We start from the raw sequence: 16,624 nt of genomic DNA on the forward strand, positions 1-16,624 counted from the left end.
AAGCAAAAATACATTTTACTTTCAATATAAAAGCAAAAGAAAAAAAAAGAGAGTAATCGTTAAAAAGAAATGGACTCTGCTTGATTACATGATGTTAGTATTTTAATGTTTGATTACCTACATGAAAAACTTTATATTTCCTAATCAAATTCATCATATTTCGATACTCGTGCGTCACGATTATGGAGTAAAAGGCGCAAAATCTTACCTTTTTCAAAGCTATTAAATTGTTGCAAACATTTGTTATTTTTTAATTAAATTCTCGTAGGAAGTTGGGTGTTGAGAGCAAAATAGGGGCAGATCTCGTTAAGAGTTTCTAAAGCCTTGTGTCCACGATGCTAGAAATCAGTCCGAGATCTTGATCCGAGAAATGTGTAACCAATTAAATTGTCGCCTTTCCGTGAAAGCTGCAAATGAATTGGTTGTTTTTTTCTTGAATCTAGATCTCAGGTCAATTTCTAGCATCGTGGACACAAAGCTTAAGAACATACCGAATCGATATTGTTCACGATTTTATTCGTGAAAATTATTAACTCTTCAAAATTCTATCTTCTGCTTGGTTTGAAAAACACGTGAAACGTGCACTTTTTGCACCAAGATAATATAATTTATTAAGGCCCCTCGCATTGTCTATCTCTTTTTAATAACGTCAGAAGCGAGAAAATGCATGCTAAAAATTTTTGTGAAATACGTTGAAATAAAAATATATATCCATAAAGTAACACTTGCAATCGATTAAACAAATTTGTAAGATATTCCGTGCACTGCTCTTTTGCTTTAGGAATCAATAATTTATTGTAAATTAACTTGAATAGAAATAGGCGAAGAAATAGGTTAAGAAGATGAATTGTATGACATTAATTTACGATAAATTATTGATTATTAGAGCAAAAAGGAAGTGCAAAAAGGAAATATCTTATAAATTTAATCGATTGTGTAATTTTATAGATGTACATTTTTATTTTAACGTATTTCACAAGAATTTTTAGCATATATTTTCTCGCTTCTGACGTTATTAAAAAGAGATAGACAATGCGTGAGGTCAGGAGCCTTAAACAGACACATTTGATGCGAAACCACAATGAGAAGGCATCGGCTGCGTTTAGCAAGAAAAAACTGCTTTGCAATTGTATAAAATTTATGAATTTGATTGGCATGTGCTTTTAATTTTGTATCTAGAAAGCATATACTAGTCAGACTTATGAATTTTATATTTACAAAGCAGTTTTGCCTGCCAAACGCAAGCATCAATGACGGTCAATGTGCACGTTGCTACTTATGGAGGTACATAGGACGTCACAAATGCCTCTACGCATAAGGTGCAACACCCTCGTGGCGAAAGGGAGTAACTTCGTGACGCGCGGCACGTATCTCGCTCAGTAGCGTTCCAACCATTTGTGGTGTTTGATCGTGCCGTTGCTTGTTCGAACACTGCCGACACTCCCGCACTTGTTCGAGCGAACTTTTTGCCTACGGAGCTGCCAGCATCGCACTACGCGGCGACGATTGTACTTGCGCTTGTCGAACGTAATGTCAAAGTTATACCTGAAGTTTCGCATCGGAATATAAGTGGTGACAGTTTACTTCGTTTTTAGGCCCGCTCACGTCCCGCTTCGGAAGTCCTGCTTCCTTTCCGGATTATCGATCGTCGTGGGCCGTTTTCGCGCGCAATTTCGCGAGCAACAAGCACGGGGAGAAAAAGCGGGGCGGCGGTAATTGAGGTTAGTCACGCTTTCTATTTCGCCGTAAATGAGGTCCTTTTATCATTGGCGGTTCCGTCGTCAAATGCTCTTTGGACAGTCAGTCAGTCGCGTTTAATCGTTGTGATTGCCTTGATTGGCGAGAGAACGACTCGCATAACTCGGGTAACTTGGAGTGGTATTTCGGTGCCGGTCGAACGTTGCAGTCTCACGTTCCGACAATTTCAAAAATTTGTACGATACGCGTAACTTTGATGCTTGTATTGACGATCCTGAACGATCCTGAACGTAATAAAATCTTGTAAAATCGAAGATACCTATGAAGAGGTATGCATCTTCACAGAAAGAATTTACTAAACGCGAAAATTTACATTGACACAAAAGAAAATTGTGAATTTATCGTTGACTTTTTCGATGCAGATTTCATCATTAGAGCTTCGAGTGATTCTTGTGGATTTTATTAGTGATATTCTGTCGCGTGAGAAAAATGTGATATCAATGACGCAATACTTTCGTACAGTTAATTACGCTCATTGTGTGAATTGCATAAGATTGGGAGTAACTGGCATATTTTTCTCTCTCTCTTTCTTTATGTGAACAAAGTCACAAAGAGCCGAGATATTTGATGTAGTGTAGAGTTAACGTGCAATATCGTTACGACCAATGCATCTGAAAATTTATCTGATACTGATAGATTATCTTACCTGATTGAAATAATCGTTGTTGACAAAATATCTCGGCGTGTAGACAGTGGCTCGCAAATATTGCAGCATGTCATCAGGAGCTAGCAGATTGTAATTAATTTTGATGAATCGTTTGCAGACACGTTCCCGAAGCGATCCATGCCATTGGATATTGTTTATGGATGTAAGAGCTGTATTCGGTAGGTTATATCCGATGGAGACACTTTGAAAAGTTGAGCATTGTTGACGATTAGGAGAATAATAGGCGCGGTGAATAAACGATCAAGGATTACGGAATAATTGAAGTATCCGGTACATAGTAATTCTATAGCGCGATAATGCGCTTCCTTTCCTGCGATAGAACTCGTGACAGTATCTATTTGCAGTATTTAACATGAATATTCGGATATTTATAGAAATGCATGTCTATGAATATATCTGTATAATTCTAATCTTTTTTAAATGTTTTCTGTTTAATAGAATTTTGTGGTAAATTTTTTCATGAATTACAGATTGTTTAAAATAAACCACACAGACGAGTTACGAAGTAGCGATTTCTAACGCAACATTTTTAAATTCTTAAATTAATATTTTATGTTGTATCACTTAGCATGGATTATAAGTATCTGTGCATTCTTAAATTAATATTTTATGTTGTAGCACTTAGCATGGATCATAAGTGTCTGTGCATCGTTTGTCTTCACGATAGATAATAACGCGGAATCAGAAAACCGTGACGCGCGCTACAACGTTAAAGGGCCTTGGCAGATTTAGCATTCGTTATAGCTTGAAGATCGCGACCTGTCAGTTCTCCTAATCTTTTACGGGCACGGAGTATAAAAGTAAACGAAAAGAATCGGTGGAGTTGTATGTCACGAGCTCTCTCCTTATCAGTTAAACGTAACGCTCGAAAAAACGGCTCGTGGTTACTTTACTGATGTTGCGTCAGTTCGCCGACTCGCGTGATCCACGCTTTCGCAAGCTCCGCGGTCGATTCTCAGCGATCCCACTGATCCTGCCTCCCTGACTTGATATGTTTCTTTGATTTTCAGTCGGCGGAGCACGTGCGCGCGCCACAACATTGCGAAAAACCCGGGCGATTCTAATACCAGCGAGCGCCATTAAATATAGCACTGGCTTACGTGCGTGAGACTGTGACAGCAGGTGTCGCGTGTTTTTCGACAGTGTCTACGTAGAAGACGTACGCGTGACCGTCCTCAAAGCGACGCGGTCAACGTGCGTCACCCACCACGCGGAGGAGACCGAAAAAAGCGGGAGGCACGACGAGCGTCGACTTCGAACTGTGTGAGCTGGCGGGATGACGCAACACGGTCGGGGCCAATAGTCGGCGAAATCGATCGAATACACCGAAAAGCAGAAAGCAAGCGAACCTCAGTTGCAAATCGGACCCTTCCAAGTCGACGACGTGTCACGTCACATCGCATCGCATCGTTTCGCGGCTGGTCGGCGGCGGCAGAGTTCAAACAGCAGAACGGCAGAACCTCTTCCTTTCGTAGAGGTGGATCGCTAATCGTCTCGCGTTCTTACGCCGATACAGATTTGACGAGTGTTCACCACGAGCGGCGAGAATGGCTCTCTTCCGGAAATTCAACGGTAAGTGCTTGTCAATTGAGCGGCAGTTGCTCGCTCCGACTCATCCGATTCCATCTGCGTTCCATTACTTCACTGTTATTGCAATCTGTTGTAGTTTTTAGACATGTTCTCTATCGCGGAGGCTGTATTCGGTATGATAAAACTGTAGGCGGTATAGCTTCGCAGAGACACCGTGTAATATTGTGCGGTTATAATAATATCGAAATTACTGATGAAGAAATTATTGACGTTAAACACATGAAAATCTATCTTACCTGTTCAGTTTCTCGTAGCTGGATCCTTCGCTGATAAATATCCAGATCGTTTTTGTGTGCGCAAAACGTCGCAGTGTAAACTTTACGTGCTTATAGCACGTGGAATGCAAAGCGGGAACTATACCTGCTTCTTAAGTTCTGTTATGGAATGCCCGTATTGAGTTTCACCGATAGTATTGACAACGTTCAATATCTTTGTCGATGTAGATCGACGAGAATCCTTCGAACTTCGGTAAACACATTGCGAAGTCTCTAATTATACACTCTATTGCGTGCCTAAATATAGAGCAAGAATAATGACAAAGTGAGCCGAGTAGAGTTAATTATATATAGTAGAGCTAATTGTATGTAAGCATCGTACGTTGTACTTTGATATCCTTCGTGATTCGATAGGAACGAGCTGCTATTCATGCCGGAACAATTTCTGTTTTATTCTAAAAATGTCAATGAAAAATAGACCGTCCTCTCACTCACGTAACTTTTGCACAACGTATTGAGCAGCTTTATTACGTGGTGTCCATAAATATCTTGACGATTTGCGCAACTTTACATGAACACCCATAATGTTCGAGTTTTTCATCATGATAAGTGTCGTTAGCAATTGATGATAAGGATTACATAATCGCTCATGAAAAAAAAGCGTCGCAGTGATAGATAGCCAACGCGTGCGATATCGGCACGATGCCTGCGTTTTTCTACACGTCATTCTGTTCTCCAACGGAAATTCAAATTAGCAAACATTGCGCATCGCATTATGCATCCGCGCAAAGTCGCATTGTGCGCTCCCGTATTCCATTTTCCCAAGCCTGTTTTACTCGCGCGTTCGTTCGTTCGTTCGTTCGTTCGTTTCATTCGCGTGTCTCAATCTCATACAAACTACCTGTAACTCGAACCGCTATTTCGCACGTACCTCGCAGAAATAGACTACAGAACAACCACACGTCGCTCATGTAACATGTTCACGTCGTTCGACGTTGGCGTTTTTTTCCGTTTCAAAAAAAAATCAGAAAACGCACGAGATTTATCTTATGCATAATTTATCGGGGTCGATTGACGTTTTTCAAAGAAGTCTTGGTCTTAGTGATGTAGCATTTGACAAATCCGAAGTCATTTCGATGAGATGAATGAATGATAAAAGATAATTTTAATTGATTAAAAATAATTTTAGAGTCATTATCTTTTTTTTTCACGGTTTTACCATTTCCCAACGTCGGATATTTTAACGAGAGAATTTTTTCAATTCTAACACACGTGCAGCGCGCTAAACTGAAAAAGAAGTTTCATTTTCCGTGCAAGTATATCCGCGAAATGACATTTCGTGAACTTCTATCTAACTTGTATCCAAGAAACAGATGATTACGCATGACAGATTCTGGGCAAGGCTACACGAGTTTATTTCGCTAATGAGGTTAATGACTCATAGACGCGTACAAATTTCTTAACAATTACCGGTGTAACAATTAAATGTGACAGTATATCATAGTTCAGTATGTCAGCTTGCAGCAAAAATATTTTCCACGTAAAAAATCTGCGAAATAAATATTATCTGGTAATAAAATATTATCATGCGCATAACACTCGGCTCATTGGCGCATGATTACTATGCAGTTAAAAAAAAATAGAAAAGGATTATGCAACTCAAGAAATGATGACTTGAAATATCGCTTATTTTGACGTTCCGCCAAATCATTGTATTTGCATTTTGTTTTTGCTACTTTGAGGTGTAGTATTCACTCGTATTTCTGTACGTCATTACGTAGTTGCATTTTATAGTAGATAGCGCGTTACTTTAGCGAGATAATGAGTTCGTTTTTCATGCTGGCAGCGTATCATTCCTTGGCCTTTGTCCACGCCACTAGGCCGAAAGACAATAACACGGAAATCGTTCGATAAATATGATAATCGAAATGATTTTTTTAGAAATATTAATGCACGCAAACTGAACTATATTAAATCGCTTGTCGCGCAAAGTTGTGTAAAATTGAAATTTTATGTCAAGGCGAAAATTTGTCGAATAAGCGACGATGAAAACGCACAATTACATTTGATTTATGATCGGATTAATCGACGTAATTTAACGATTGGAGAATGTAATTGTTTTGCTGCACACTGTCGCGAAACTACGATATCTTCTCTCACAGAGACATTAGGCTTTGAGTGTTAAGAAAAATGTTGACAGTCAATGCCAAGAGATAATACTTACAATGTTATGTAACATTGGATATTTTTGCCGAAGTATTCTCGAGACTCGAATCGAGAATAGTTGGCTGGATGTCGAGTATTTTTAGTTTTCTAATTAAAGGTACTTCCCTTTTGATCGGTTCCAAAAATAATAGTGTCGCGTGTCTTAATAAATCTGAATGGAAATCCGACTCAACTGCCCAATCACTCGCACATTAGAGAGAATACAAGCCACAGCAAATTATGTCCGTTCATCCGTTCAACGTTCTTTCGTTCGAAGAATCTGTAAGCGCACGACTGTTCCTCGCGATTTCTGTGTCAGTAATAGCTCGTACCAGAATGCGGAAGCAATGTATGTTAAGCCGAGTCGGCTTAATCTCCGGTAACAACTGTGATTTAGCAACGGAAGCGTGTCGTATCATACAATGTGGGAAGTTAAGGGAGCGCATTATTGATTCGATTTTCGCATCGCGCCAGGTAATTATCAGCGGTCTAACGAGACGTAACTGCTTGCCGTGACCTTTTGAAGTTTATAAGCTGCGATGCTTCTCCTTGAACGAGATTTTCTTGAAATATGGTCAGGGTTGGTTGCGAGTACAAACAAGTCGCACATTTCAAGTGCGCACTTTTAAGTAACTTCACGATTCGAGCAATGAAGCATTTATTATCGACACATTGTTGTCAACAATTTATAGAAATTGTTAATCATATCAGTGTAATGAGATGCGCTGACAATTCAGATTATAAAATTTAAGCAAACAGCTTTTTTTATATTAAAATTTTATAAGATTTAATTTTTTGTTCAGTGTGTTAAATCTTAAATTATATAATATGTTATTATAACATATTTTCTAGTATAAAATCCGAGTTTAAATTGTATTGGAAACGATAGAAAAATAATTCGAGATTGATGCGATCCAAGCAATCCTTCCGCTGTTGGTGGAATAATTCTTATTTTTTATGTATCGACGACACGATATTGCACGCGAACACGCGAATGCAGCTGCATTTGATATTATGTACATAATAGAACAAGATGAGATGTTGGCTATGGGAGATACGTCATTCATTCTTGATTTAAAATTATTAGGCATTACGCGCTGAATTCAAAGGTCAGACTCGCAACTCGCTTCACAGCAAGACAAGCAGAAGTGCCTTGCTTTACGATGTTCATGCTTGTCTGTTATTTAAATGTAAAGTCTACGCTCAAGTAGCTCGATTAGCTCATCAGAATTAATATAGGAATCTAAATAATATTTGTATTTAACTACAATACAATGAGTTGTATAATATTATAATTTAAAGAAAATATATCAAATGTCAGGATATTTTTCGATGAGAGTTTTAAATAGCAGTTATGCACAACCATATTGTCACTAAAGTTACATCAACGTTGAAAGCGGAAGTTATCTATTTCATATTGTTAACTATAACGATAAATTGTACCATCGAAACAATATTATGATGTTACTTGTATCACAAAGTATTGTAAGTAACATGATTGATTTTTCACAATTTACAGAGAGAATCCCACGGAGGGCAATCCTCGGGGCGATGATGTTCTTGGCTTGTATGTTCTCATATGTTATCCGCACTAATTTATCTATATCCATCGTCGCCATGGTGAACGCCACTAGCAAATATGGTAGTACCGGACCTGCATGCAGCGCAATGGATTTGAAGAGCAACAAGTCTGTCGACCTCAAAGATGTAGGTTGCATGATCAGATAGCTATATCAATATAGATAGTTCTATCGTGAATAGAATGTCTGAAAAAATCATTACGAAATATAGATACGATTTTGTTTGTGTTTCAGTTTGGTGAACGATACGAGTGGAACCAACATATTCAAGGTCTGCTGTTATCAGGATATTTTTATGGTGTGCTACCGGCTAGTGTTCCAGCTGGGCTTCTGGCAGAGAAATACGGAGGCTCCAAAGTAGTGGCGTAAGTATAATTGAATAAGATTAACAATAGAGAAAAAATCAAGAGAAACACAACATTCGTTGATCTATTATCTGTTGTTATTGCGCTTATCTTTTACCTTTTGCGATATAGATTTGCCACACTGATACCTGCAGTATTGAATCTTCTGATGCCATGGGCCGCTGGTGTTCATTACGGTTTTGTATTCGCGCTTCGCTTCGTGATGGGATTTTTCGGGGTAAGTCGTTGATTACTCCATACGCGTCTCATTTGGATATATCTTTTGAGATCGCTATATTTTATATTTATCGTTTTTGATTTCTTACGCAATTATTTCTGTCTAATTCTGTAGATCCTAATGGATGTTTTTCTTATCGTAATTTCTTATCATTCTTCATCGTTTTTTTTATCGCGATTATATCATTATATTTTCTTAGATAACTATTAACTGTTATTATCTTCCAAATTGATTGGTTGGCTCTTCATTAAGAATGGTGTGGAATTTTTCAGGGTGCTGTTTATCCCGCTTTACACGCGATGATCGCTAGGTGGGTGCCACCTGGTGAGAAGGGTATGTTCGTATGGACTATGCAAGGTACGACTTTTTTGGATTTTTCTTTTCAAATAGAAAATCTTGAGAGGATATATATTCATGTCATGTGTTACTTCAGGTGGTCCATTTGGAACCGTCGTGACATTCGCTTTATGCGGTGCAGTAATCAGCGCTTACGGATGGAAAGCTGCGTTCTACGTTACAAGCACTCTCATGTTAGTTTTCTATGTTTTATGGGTGTTCTTGGTATACGATACGCCGGATCTGCACCCGGGAATCACAGAGAAAGAGAAGACGTACATAAAAGAACAAATAGGTACTTCTGTTTCAAAACAAAAGGTACATATACCGAGATTGTATAAAGATATTATTATATTTTTCGAATAATTTATGTAAAATGCATGCATGCGTGCGTATACATTCAGCCAATATTTTGCTCAATAACGAATTAATTAAAAAGTAGAAGATAATAATATATGTTGTTATATATTACTTATTGATATATTACACACAGGTTCAACTACCGGTGAAAGCAGTTGCCACGTCAGCACCATTCTTAGTACTACTATGGGCTCACTTTGCTAATATGTGGGGTATTTACTTTATCGCTACCAACGGACCCAAATATACGCTGGAAGTTCTGGGCTTCAATATGAAATCGGTACTGTATTGTATGGATTGCGACAGTTCATATTGCAGAAAGACAACTCGACAAAATTCTAACATTATTTTAATTTTGTAAATAACGATTGCTAACAATGTGTTTCAAATATTTTTCTACAGGGTGGCGCGATAACTGGATTACCTTACATAGCTAGACTTGGCGCTGGAGTGTTATTCGCAGCAGCAGGTGATTACGTGCGAAGGAAAGGTGTTTTATCTCTGGGTTGGATCAGAAAAATTTTCATGCTTTTCTGTAAGTAATCAATCATTCGTCTTGATGCAGAAATTGAAATTTAATAGGAACAAATTCATACGAACGAACAAATATCAAATAAACGTACGACTGTTAACAGCTCACCTGGGACCTGCAGCTTGTCTAGTAGTAATGACATATGTGGGTTGTGATGCCACAACTGCAATAATAATGTTAATATTGGCACTGGCCTTCAATGGGGCTGCATGCCAAACCAGTTTACAAAATCATCAAGATTTAGCACCGAACTACGCTGGTTCTTTGTACGGAATTATGAATACTTTTGGTAGTTTTCCTGGATTTATTATTCCACCGATTATCGGCGCTCTAACCAACGAAAGGGTACGTTATCTTTTCACAGAAAATCTATCATACATATAAGCTGTATCGAAACTATCGTATTATACTTTAATAGTGCATTATGTAACGTAATTAGAGTAACAAATTCTAATACAAAAGTAGATCGCAGTAATTTTCGAGTTGTAAGTGATCAAAGTTAGTACATCGCATTTTGCGTGTTTAAACCCGTTACTATGCAAGTATCGATCTCTGTCATACTTTTACGTGTCATATGTTCATTCTCGCGCTCAGCTGATATTGATTTTCGCAGCTCAGCTGATTTCTTCGTTTGCTTTCTTATGTTACCTTTCATCATATTGTAGAACGGCGTTGAGGAATGGCGTATAATGTTTTGGATATCAGCGGTAGTGTTCATTTCGGCAACGGTGCTCTTCTGGTTGTTTGGGTCGGCAGAAATTCAACCGTGGAATGATTCGACGCACACCAAGGTGCCCACTATCTCTGACGAGGAGAGGCGGATAAACGAGACGACGACAAAAGATACGGTCGCTGAGGAAACTGAAGAAAATGAACGTCTTTAGTGACTTAGGAAATAAAATGAAAAAGATGCGTGCGTGTGTGTATAAATTAATAGTCTAATATTAGAAGGAGCGCCTCTGAAGTTGTCGCAAATCTTGACCTAGCTGACAGAACGTTACAATAATATTTTGTAGACGGTTGCGACCCATATTTATATAGCTTCTGGTTATTACCTGTTATGGATATGAGGCAATCGTCACGCTATCAACCAAAATTAAAAATTCGAAACATGAGGAAGAGATAAATTTAAGATACTTTTCCTCCGATTAAGGGATTAGGCTACTGTAACATAAAAAATATATTTATATTTTATAATATATATATATATATATATATATATATATATATATATATATATATATATATAATCTATGTATAGATTATAAAAATCAAGCATACATAGAAATTTGAAGATCAATTTTAGGAATTTATTAATCTTATTTTTATTATTTTCTTATTATAAAACTCTGTAGATATATTTTAAGTGTCTATCTATAATTCTAGAATAATATTTGCAAAACATAATTTTTTAGAAAATATAAAAAAAAAAAAAAATAGAAAAAGAACTTTAAACTTATACAGTGGCCTAATCCATCAACGAATACACGTTCTTAGAGTATCATGACGGATCTTTCATCTTGATGTGATTCCTAGATACAGAATTATTTTTTCATGTTCTTTTTTTTTTACTCTTATTATATAAGACTGTAGAACGCACCCGGGTGATAAAACATGGATTTTACACTTTTCATGATTTTCACGCGTTTATATTCGTCTTGAATATTTAATTTATACATTCGATATTATACTCTTATCATTCATGTCACATGAATCACTTGAAAACATTATGGTTGTGTCATCGAATGGTTAATAAAAGTTCTACAGACTTATATGGCATTCAAGCAATGCAATGTATAAAAACGGAAGAATACTCTGTAGTGCATTTTTTGATTTCGTGCCAAAGTACGTGTATATCGCACTCGTTAAAGCTCGACGAAACTGTCGAAGTGTCTTAGGTCGAGGAATCTTGGCGTTGTCTTCGGGCCAGTAAACGGCCGAGGTTAGTCGATATTATAAATATTTCATGTTAGGTATATTAAATCGTTGCAGATAACTCTCGTTATACGCGATCGCGCCTGGTGCGGTTTCCTTGCGGCGCGATTTCGTAACTGCGATTAATATTCGCAATAATTTACGTACGCTAAAGTCTCGTGCTTCAGTGCGTGGTCAACGGCCTCGGTTCTCCTGTAGGTCACGTAGCATCTCAAAGGGCATTTTGAGTAGATCGAGTCGCATTGCGCAATCTCGCTTTGCGTAATAATTATTTCGACTTAATCGCGTGTAACGAGGAATTCTTGTATAATCCTCTCATCTTTTACGAGCGCTCAAATCACGAAACTTCATTGTTGTGATAAGAATAACTCGTCTTCTAATCTCTCTATTCATCTCTCTTTATTCATGAAAATAGACATTTGCTTTATCTTTAATGTTCGTGAGAGATCGTGCTATAATTCTCAGGTCTAATTGCATGCATCCAGCCGATGCAGGTAAGGAGATATTATGCTCGTAAATAGGGAAAAATGAAATACATTACGTTTATAAATTGTGACGAGGATTACTCATATGTTAGTAACTGTTATACGCGTGCTCATTGTAGTGAATTGAGAAATGATCAATGTATTGTTCTTATATCTGATAAAAAATTAATGTTCAAACTGTATTTTCGGCACGTCGTTTGCCGTTCTATCAGTAATAACGTTATTGTAAGAACTTACGTGGAAGATTCCTTTAAAGCTGATATTTAGCAATAATCGTTGCGTGTGTTAATTATAAAAAAAAAAATAACACTAAGAATCGTTGTTTTAAGGTTATAACACATTGTAGTAGACGTATGTGCGCATGCCATATTTATCAATGATCGAATTACAACTGTACATACGTTATTTATAAATCCAAATGGCATACCAAAATCACTGTAGTTTTTTTTATATTTACACTCTTATTTTAAATCTCATCTTTGTTGTTAAGTTAACAGCATTTGCTTTATAGATTTGATTATGTTACACAAGTTTTAGTGAATTCATATGTATGATGAATAATCGTATATTTTGTGCGTCGTTATTACGTAATAATAAAGAAAACTCACATGTATTCTCAAATGATCGAATTTATTACTATTTATTAGGTCGAGCAAAAGATTCGTATGTTTCTTTTCTTACACTAGTGATATAGAAAAGAAATAGACGAGTTTTTTTATTAAACCAATAAAGTTGCACTTATTTATTGTGTATATCATATATACATTCAATAAAAATCAAGAACAATTTATATTAAGATCCCTGGTTTCTCGCCACAGTTACTTCGATTTATAACGTTGATATGAGAAAATACACGTTAAAAAATTTTATAAAATGCATTGAAATAAAGTGATATGTTTACAAAATGATACTTGTAACTGATCAATTGGTAAAATTAACGTGACAAAATCATGAGAAGAAATAAGTTAAAAAGGAAAATGGAATGTGACATTAATTTTACAGTGATTTATTTATTGTTTGAACAAAAGGAAAGTGTTTGAGCTATTTTAATTTACTTGATTGATTGCAAATGTCATTTTATAGATACATCTTTTTATTTTAACGTATTTTGCAAGAATTTTTAGCATATATTTTTTCATTTCTGATGTCATTAATCATGAGTTTCGCGACGAGAAGCCAGGAATCTTAATATCTTTTTTTCACAGCGTGTTATTGTAAAAATCGTAGAAAAATATGATTTATGGTATTTTATGAAAAACACGAAACAATTTTACGATTACCTTCGATACGACACATGTGTGTGTCCATATTTATACACCGTTTACACAGACAATAAGTTTAACGCAAGATTTAACTCGACTGACCTTTGTTATTTTATCTGTTCTCAGGATTCCGATGAAGGCGACGTAAGAACACTTCTAAATTTATCGGCTCGCGGCCTCGCACGAATCTGGCTGTTAATATTAATAGGTTGTCCATGATGTCGATTCAGTAATGCACAATTTTCTACATTGCAAGACAAGTTGCTCTTGCTTATCTCGTCTTTAATGGGTAAGTGATGTTCCATCAACTTCACTAAGGATGCATCGGGGCAAATGTCGCGAGTGCAAAACGCATTCTTCAATATCCGCAACGCTTTCGTCGCTTGCGTGCTCAGAACGCTCTCGGGCTGGGAGGGCTTTTCGCAACAGGATGTTGATTTAGAAGATGATCTCGTTATGGAGCTTGTGGTAAAGGTGTTAGTTACTTTACTAGCGGAATCTGCTGTAAGTAATACTGCGTTAATCGAAATAATATATTACTATTTATTAGTAAAAATACGATAGTTAAATATACTGTACGTATGTTACAGAATTGAGAAATGGAAAGTTGACAAAAGAGAGAAGGAGCAAGTACCTTTGGGACACCAGGACCTGATCAATGTGTCGTCGATGACACGAGTCCATCCGCTGACGGAATCTACATTGTGTGCGAGAGATAAAGTCGAGGGATTAAAGAAGGCAAGAGGAACATACACTCAACAATATCATACACTCAGCGAAAAACGTGATAATGGCAACTACAAAATGACAACTATACGAGTTTAGTACATAGAATTATATAACGTATATAGTTATATAAATTTTACTTGCAATAACTATAGTTCATTAAACTATATATATTAATTTTACATATAAAACGCGTATAGTTGTATCACTTATGTAGTTGCCATCACCATGTATTCTTCTCTGAGTATAAAGAAATCTTAGGATTTTTTTGGAAAGATTAAATGTTCGTTGGATATCATTGCACCTCGGGCTTGGGTCCTTTTCTTCGGAGTCATGAGAACGTTGACAACGTCATTATCGCGAGCGACGCGTATCTCTTCTGGTCTTGGTTTTGTTGTACACTGCGAGATCGGTAATTGTGCGACGGTCGATTTTTCAATCTTCTTCTTCATCGCGCTACTTGATTGCAGATGTGGATTCTTCTCCTCCTCTGAAGCCGTGGCGATGACGTAGCATGGATTATACGCTAATAGTATATCCTGAGTGCGAAGTATCTTCGTATCTTCTTTCGGCAGCGTTAGATTTTTTTCCTGAGCTGTCAGGCACAGGTGGCATATCGATTCCCTGGCGCAAACCGAGCACAGGATATCCTTGGGCTTGAGTTTTGCGATTTCGGGTACCCCAGCGAGTTCCGTTTGCGTAGCGGCAGTCTCTGTGTGTTTCTTCATCATCAAAGCGGCGATTTTCTTCTTTCTTTGGAGAAATATTTGCTCAGTAGTTGGGCCTGTAAGTGAATTTTTATTATTAGTACTTCATTGATAAGTAAGGTAACTTATAGAATGGTTTGACGGTTTCAGTTATAACAAACTCAGCTGCAAAAATTGGAAAAAATCGAGTGGCATTCTGTATGCTTCTGCTGTTCAATCGAGTAAATCTCCAAGTAAAAATTTACTTACGCTGTGGCTGCTTCATAATTGCTTCGAGTTTGAAGCCGATTACGACTGCGCGTCTAATCGATGTGCAAAGGATATTCTTAATGACACGTTGAGCATTTCGAGAAACTACGTCGCATGTCAAACTCAACAAATCGTCTATTAGCGGTGCGACGACAATCGACGTTTCGAAAGGATCGATGACAGTGGACATTCTCAACCTCCTTAGCACGTCCTCATCACGTCTCACGTGGGACTTGTAACTGGCCACGGTTTGGATTAGTTGATCTTTCATGGGATATTTAATTATGTCTGCACCTTTAGTGACTATCTCATCGAGTAGGTCGTCAATTATGATCCGAGGTTCGATTGCTTGGATGAAGCATTGCTCCAGTTTGCTTCGTATAAAATTCTTTATTTCTTCATACTGGACGAGAAGCTGGCCGGTCGATAGCCTTGGCTCGCAAGTCAATTCGGTTTGGATGTCAGTGTCTATTATCACTTTGTTGCTAGTTTCATCGTAACGTACGTCGGTTTGCACTTCTTGATCTACCGTCTCGACCTTGATGTTGTAAAGAAGAGGATTGGTTGTCCAGAGTGTGCATTCTATAAGATAATCCAGGACCTCCTTCACTAACGTGTATTTGTCTACGGGATTTCCTGAAATTTTGTGCTCTTTTGTTTTACGCGAAGGTCCTGCGAGAGTTTGCACTGCTTCACGCGGTGCTTGAGGATTAATTGTTACGCAGGTTTGAGCCGCACGTTCTACCTTCTCTTTTGGCATCGGTTGTCGCATTATCTCTGAAGAAATTTGAGCTTTGAGGATCACGAATTAAAAGTTTACATATAAAATGTTATATGTCAAATATTATTATGTGTAATATATTAATTATTTATATATTATGTTACACATTCTTATACTTGCCTAGCTGTTCTCTTTCTGGTATGATACGAGCCGATAATACACGCATTGTCGCAATCGGTACTTCCTTGGTTTCGATTTTTTCTCCCACCATACGGGTGCCCATAAGTGTCGTAATAGTCGCAACATCCTTTCTTTTTTCTAATTCTGTCATAGTTAATTCCCATATGGCATAATATTTAGGACGAACTGGTGTTTTGCAACAGAAGTCTTTCTCGCATATGGAAAAATACTCAGAAAAATAGCTGACTTTGACCGTGCCCTTGATTATACATATGAAATCTTCTTTCCCAAATTTTCTCACCGTAATAAAAGTTTGACAACATTTTCTCTATGCGAAGGATACACCGACAAGTCTAATTAGTTCATTTTAAGCAATTATAAAACTTATGACAATTATAAATTGTTTCTATTAACTTTTATTTCGGATCTTTTAAAATATTAGGCTGGTGCAAAAGACAGAAAAATGGACTTGCACCACTGTCGACATAAACAGTTTATATATTGTTTTCCTATTAAATTTTAACATGAAGAAAG

The 16,624-nt window shown here is 37.2% G+C and overlaps 3 protein-coding genes across 3 annotated transcripts in view; 1 reads left to right on the forward strand and 2 right to left on the reverse strand.

Annotated features, from left to right (window-relative positions):
* Positions 1 to 3,848: 3,848 nt before the first annotated feature.
* Positions 3,849 to 12,866, forward strand: LOC116848611 (sialin-like). The gene is made up of 10 exons (XM_032824904.1): positions 3,849 to 3,997; positions 7,955 to 8,142; positions 8,250 to 8,380; positions 8,492 to 8,597; positions 8,870 to 8,954; positions 9,031 to 9,251; positions 9,427 to 9,573; positions 9,696 to 9,828; positions 9,929 to 10,170; positions 10,491 to 12,866. The coding sequence occupies exons 1-10, from the start codon at positions 3,973 to 3,975 to the stop codon at positions 10,707 to 10,709; spliced, it is 1,497 nt and encodes a 498-aa protein (XP_032680795.1). The 5' UTR covers positions 3,849 to 3,972; the 3' UTR covers positions 10,710 to 12,866.
* A 430-nt stretch (positions 12,867 to 13,296) lies between these two features.
* On the reverse strand, positions 13,297 to 15,962 carry LOC116848602. The gene is made up of 4 exons (XM_032824875.1): positions 15,190 to 15,962; positions 14,502 to 15,017; positions 14,142 to 14,204; positions 13,297 to 14,030 (listed from the first exon to the last, which is right to left on the reverse strand). The coding sequence occupies exons 1-4, from the start codon at positions 15,959 to 15,961 to the stop codon at positions 13,630 to 13,632; spliced, it is 1,752 nt and encodes a 583-aa protein (XP_032680766.1). The 5' UTR covers position 15,962; the 3' UTR covers positions 13,297 to 13,629.
* A 108-nt stretch (positions 15,963 to 16,070) lies between these two features.
* LOC116848607 overlaps positions 16,071 to 16,624 on the reverse strand; it is a 1,359-nt gene continuing 805 nt past the window's right edge. The window contains exon 2 of the mRNA XM_032824889.1: positions 16,071 to 16,418. Coding sequence (XP_032680780.1) covers positions 16,071 to 16,418 — 348 coding nt within the window. The remainder of the gene's footprint in view (positions 16,419 to 16,624) is intronic.

Source organism: Odontomachus brunneus, unplaced genomic scaffold (genome assembly GCF_010583005.1).
Source record: "Odontomachus brunneus isolate Ranch 3 - 2012 unplaced genomic scaffold, Obru_v1 Obru_scaffold_005, whole genome shotgun sequence".
Classification (NCBI taxonomy): domain Eukaryota; kingdom Metazoa; phylum Arthropoda; class Insecta; order Hymenoptera; family Formicidae; genus Odontomachus; species Odontomachus brunneus.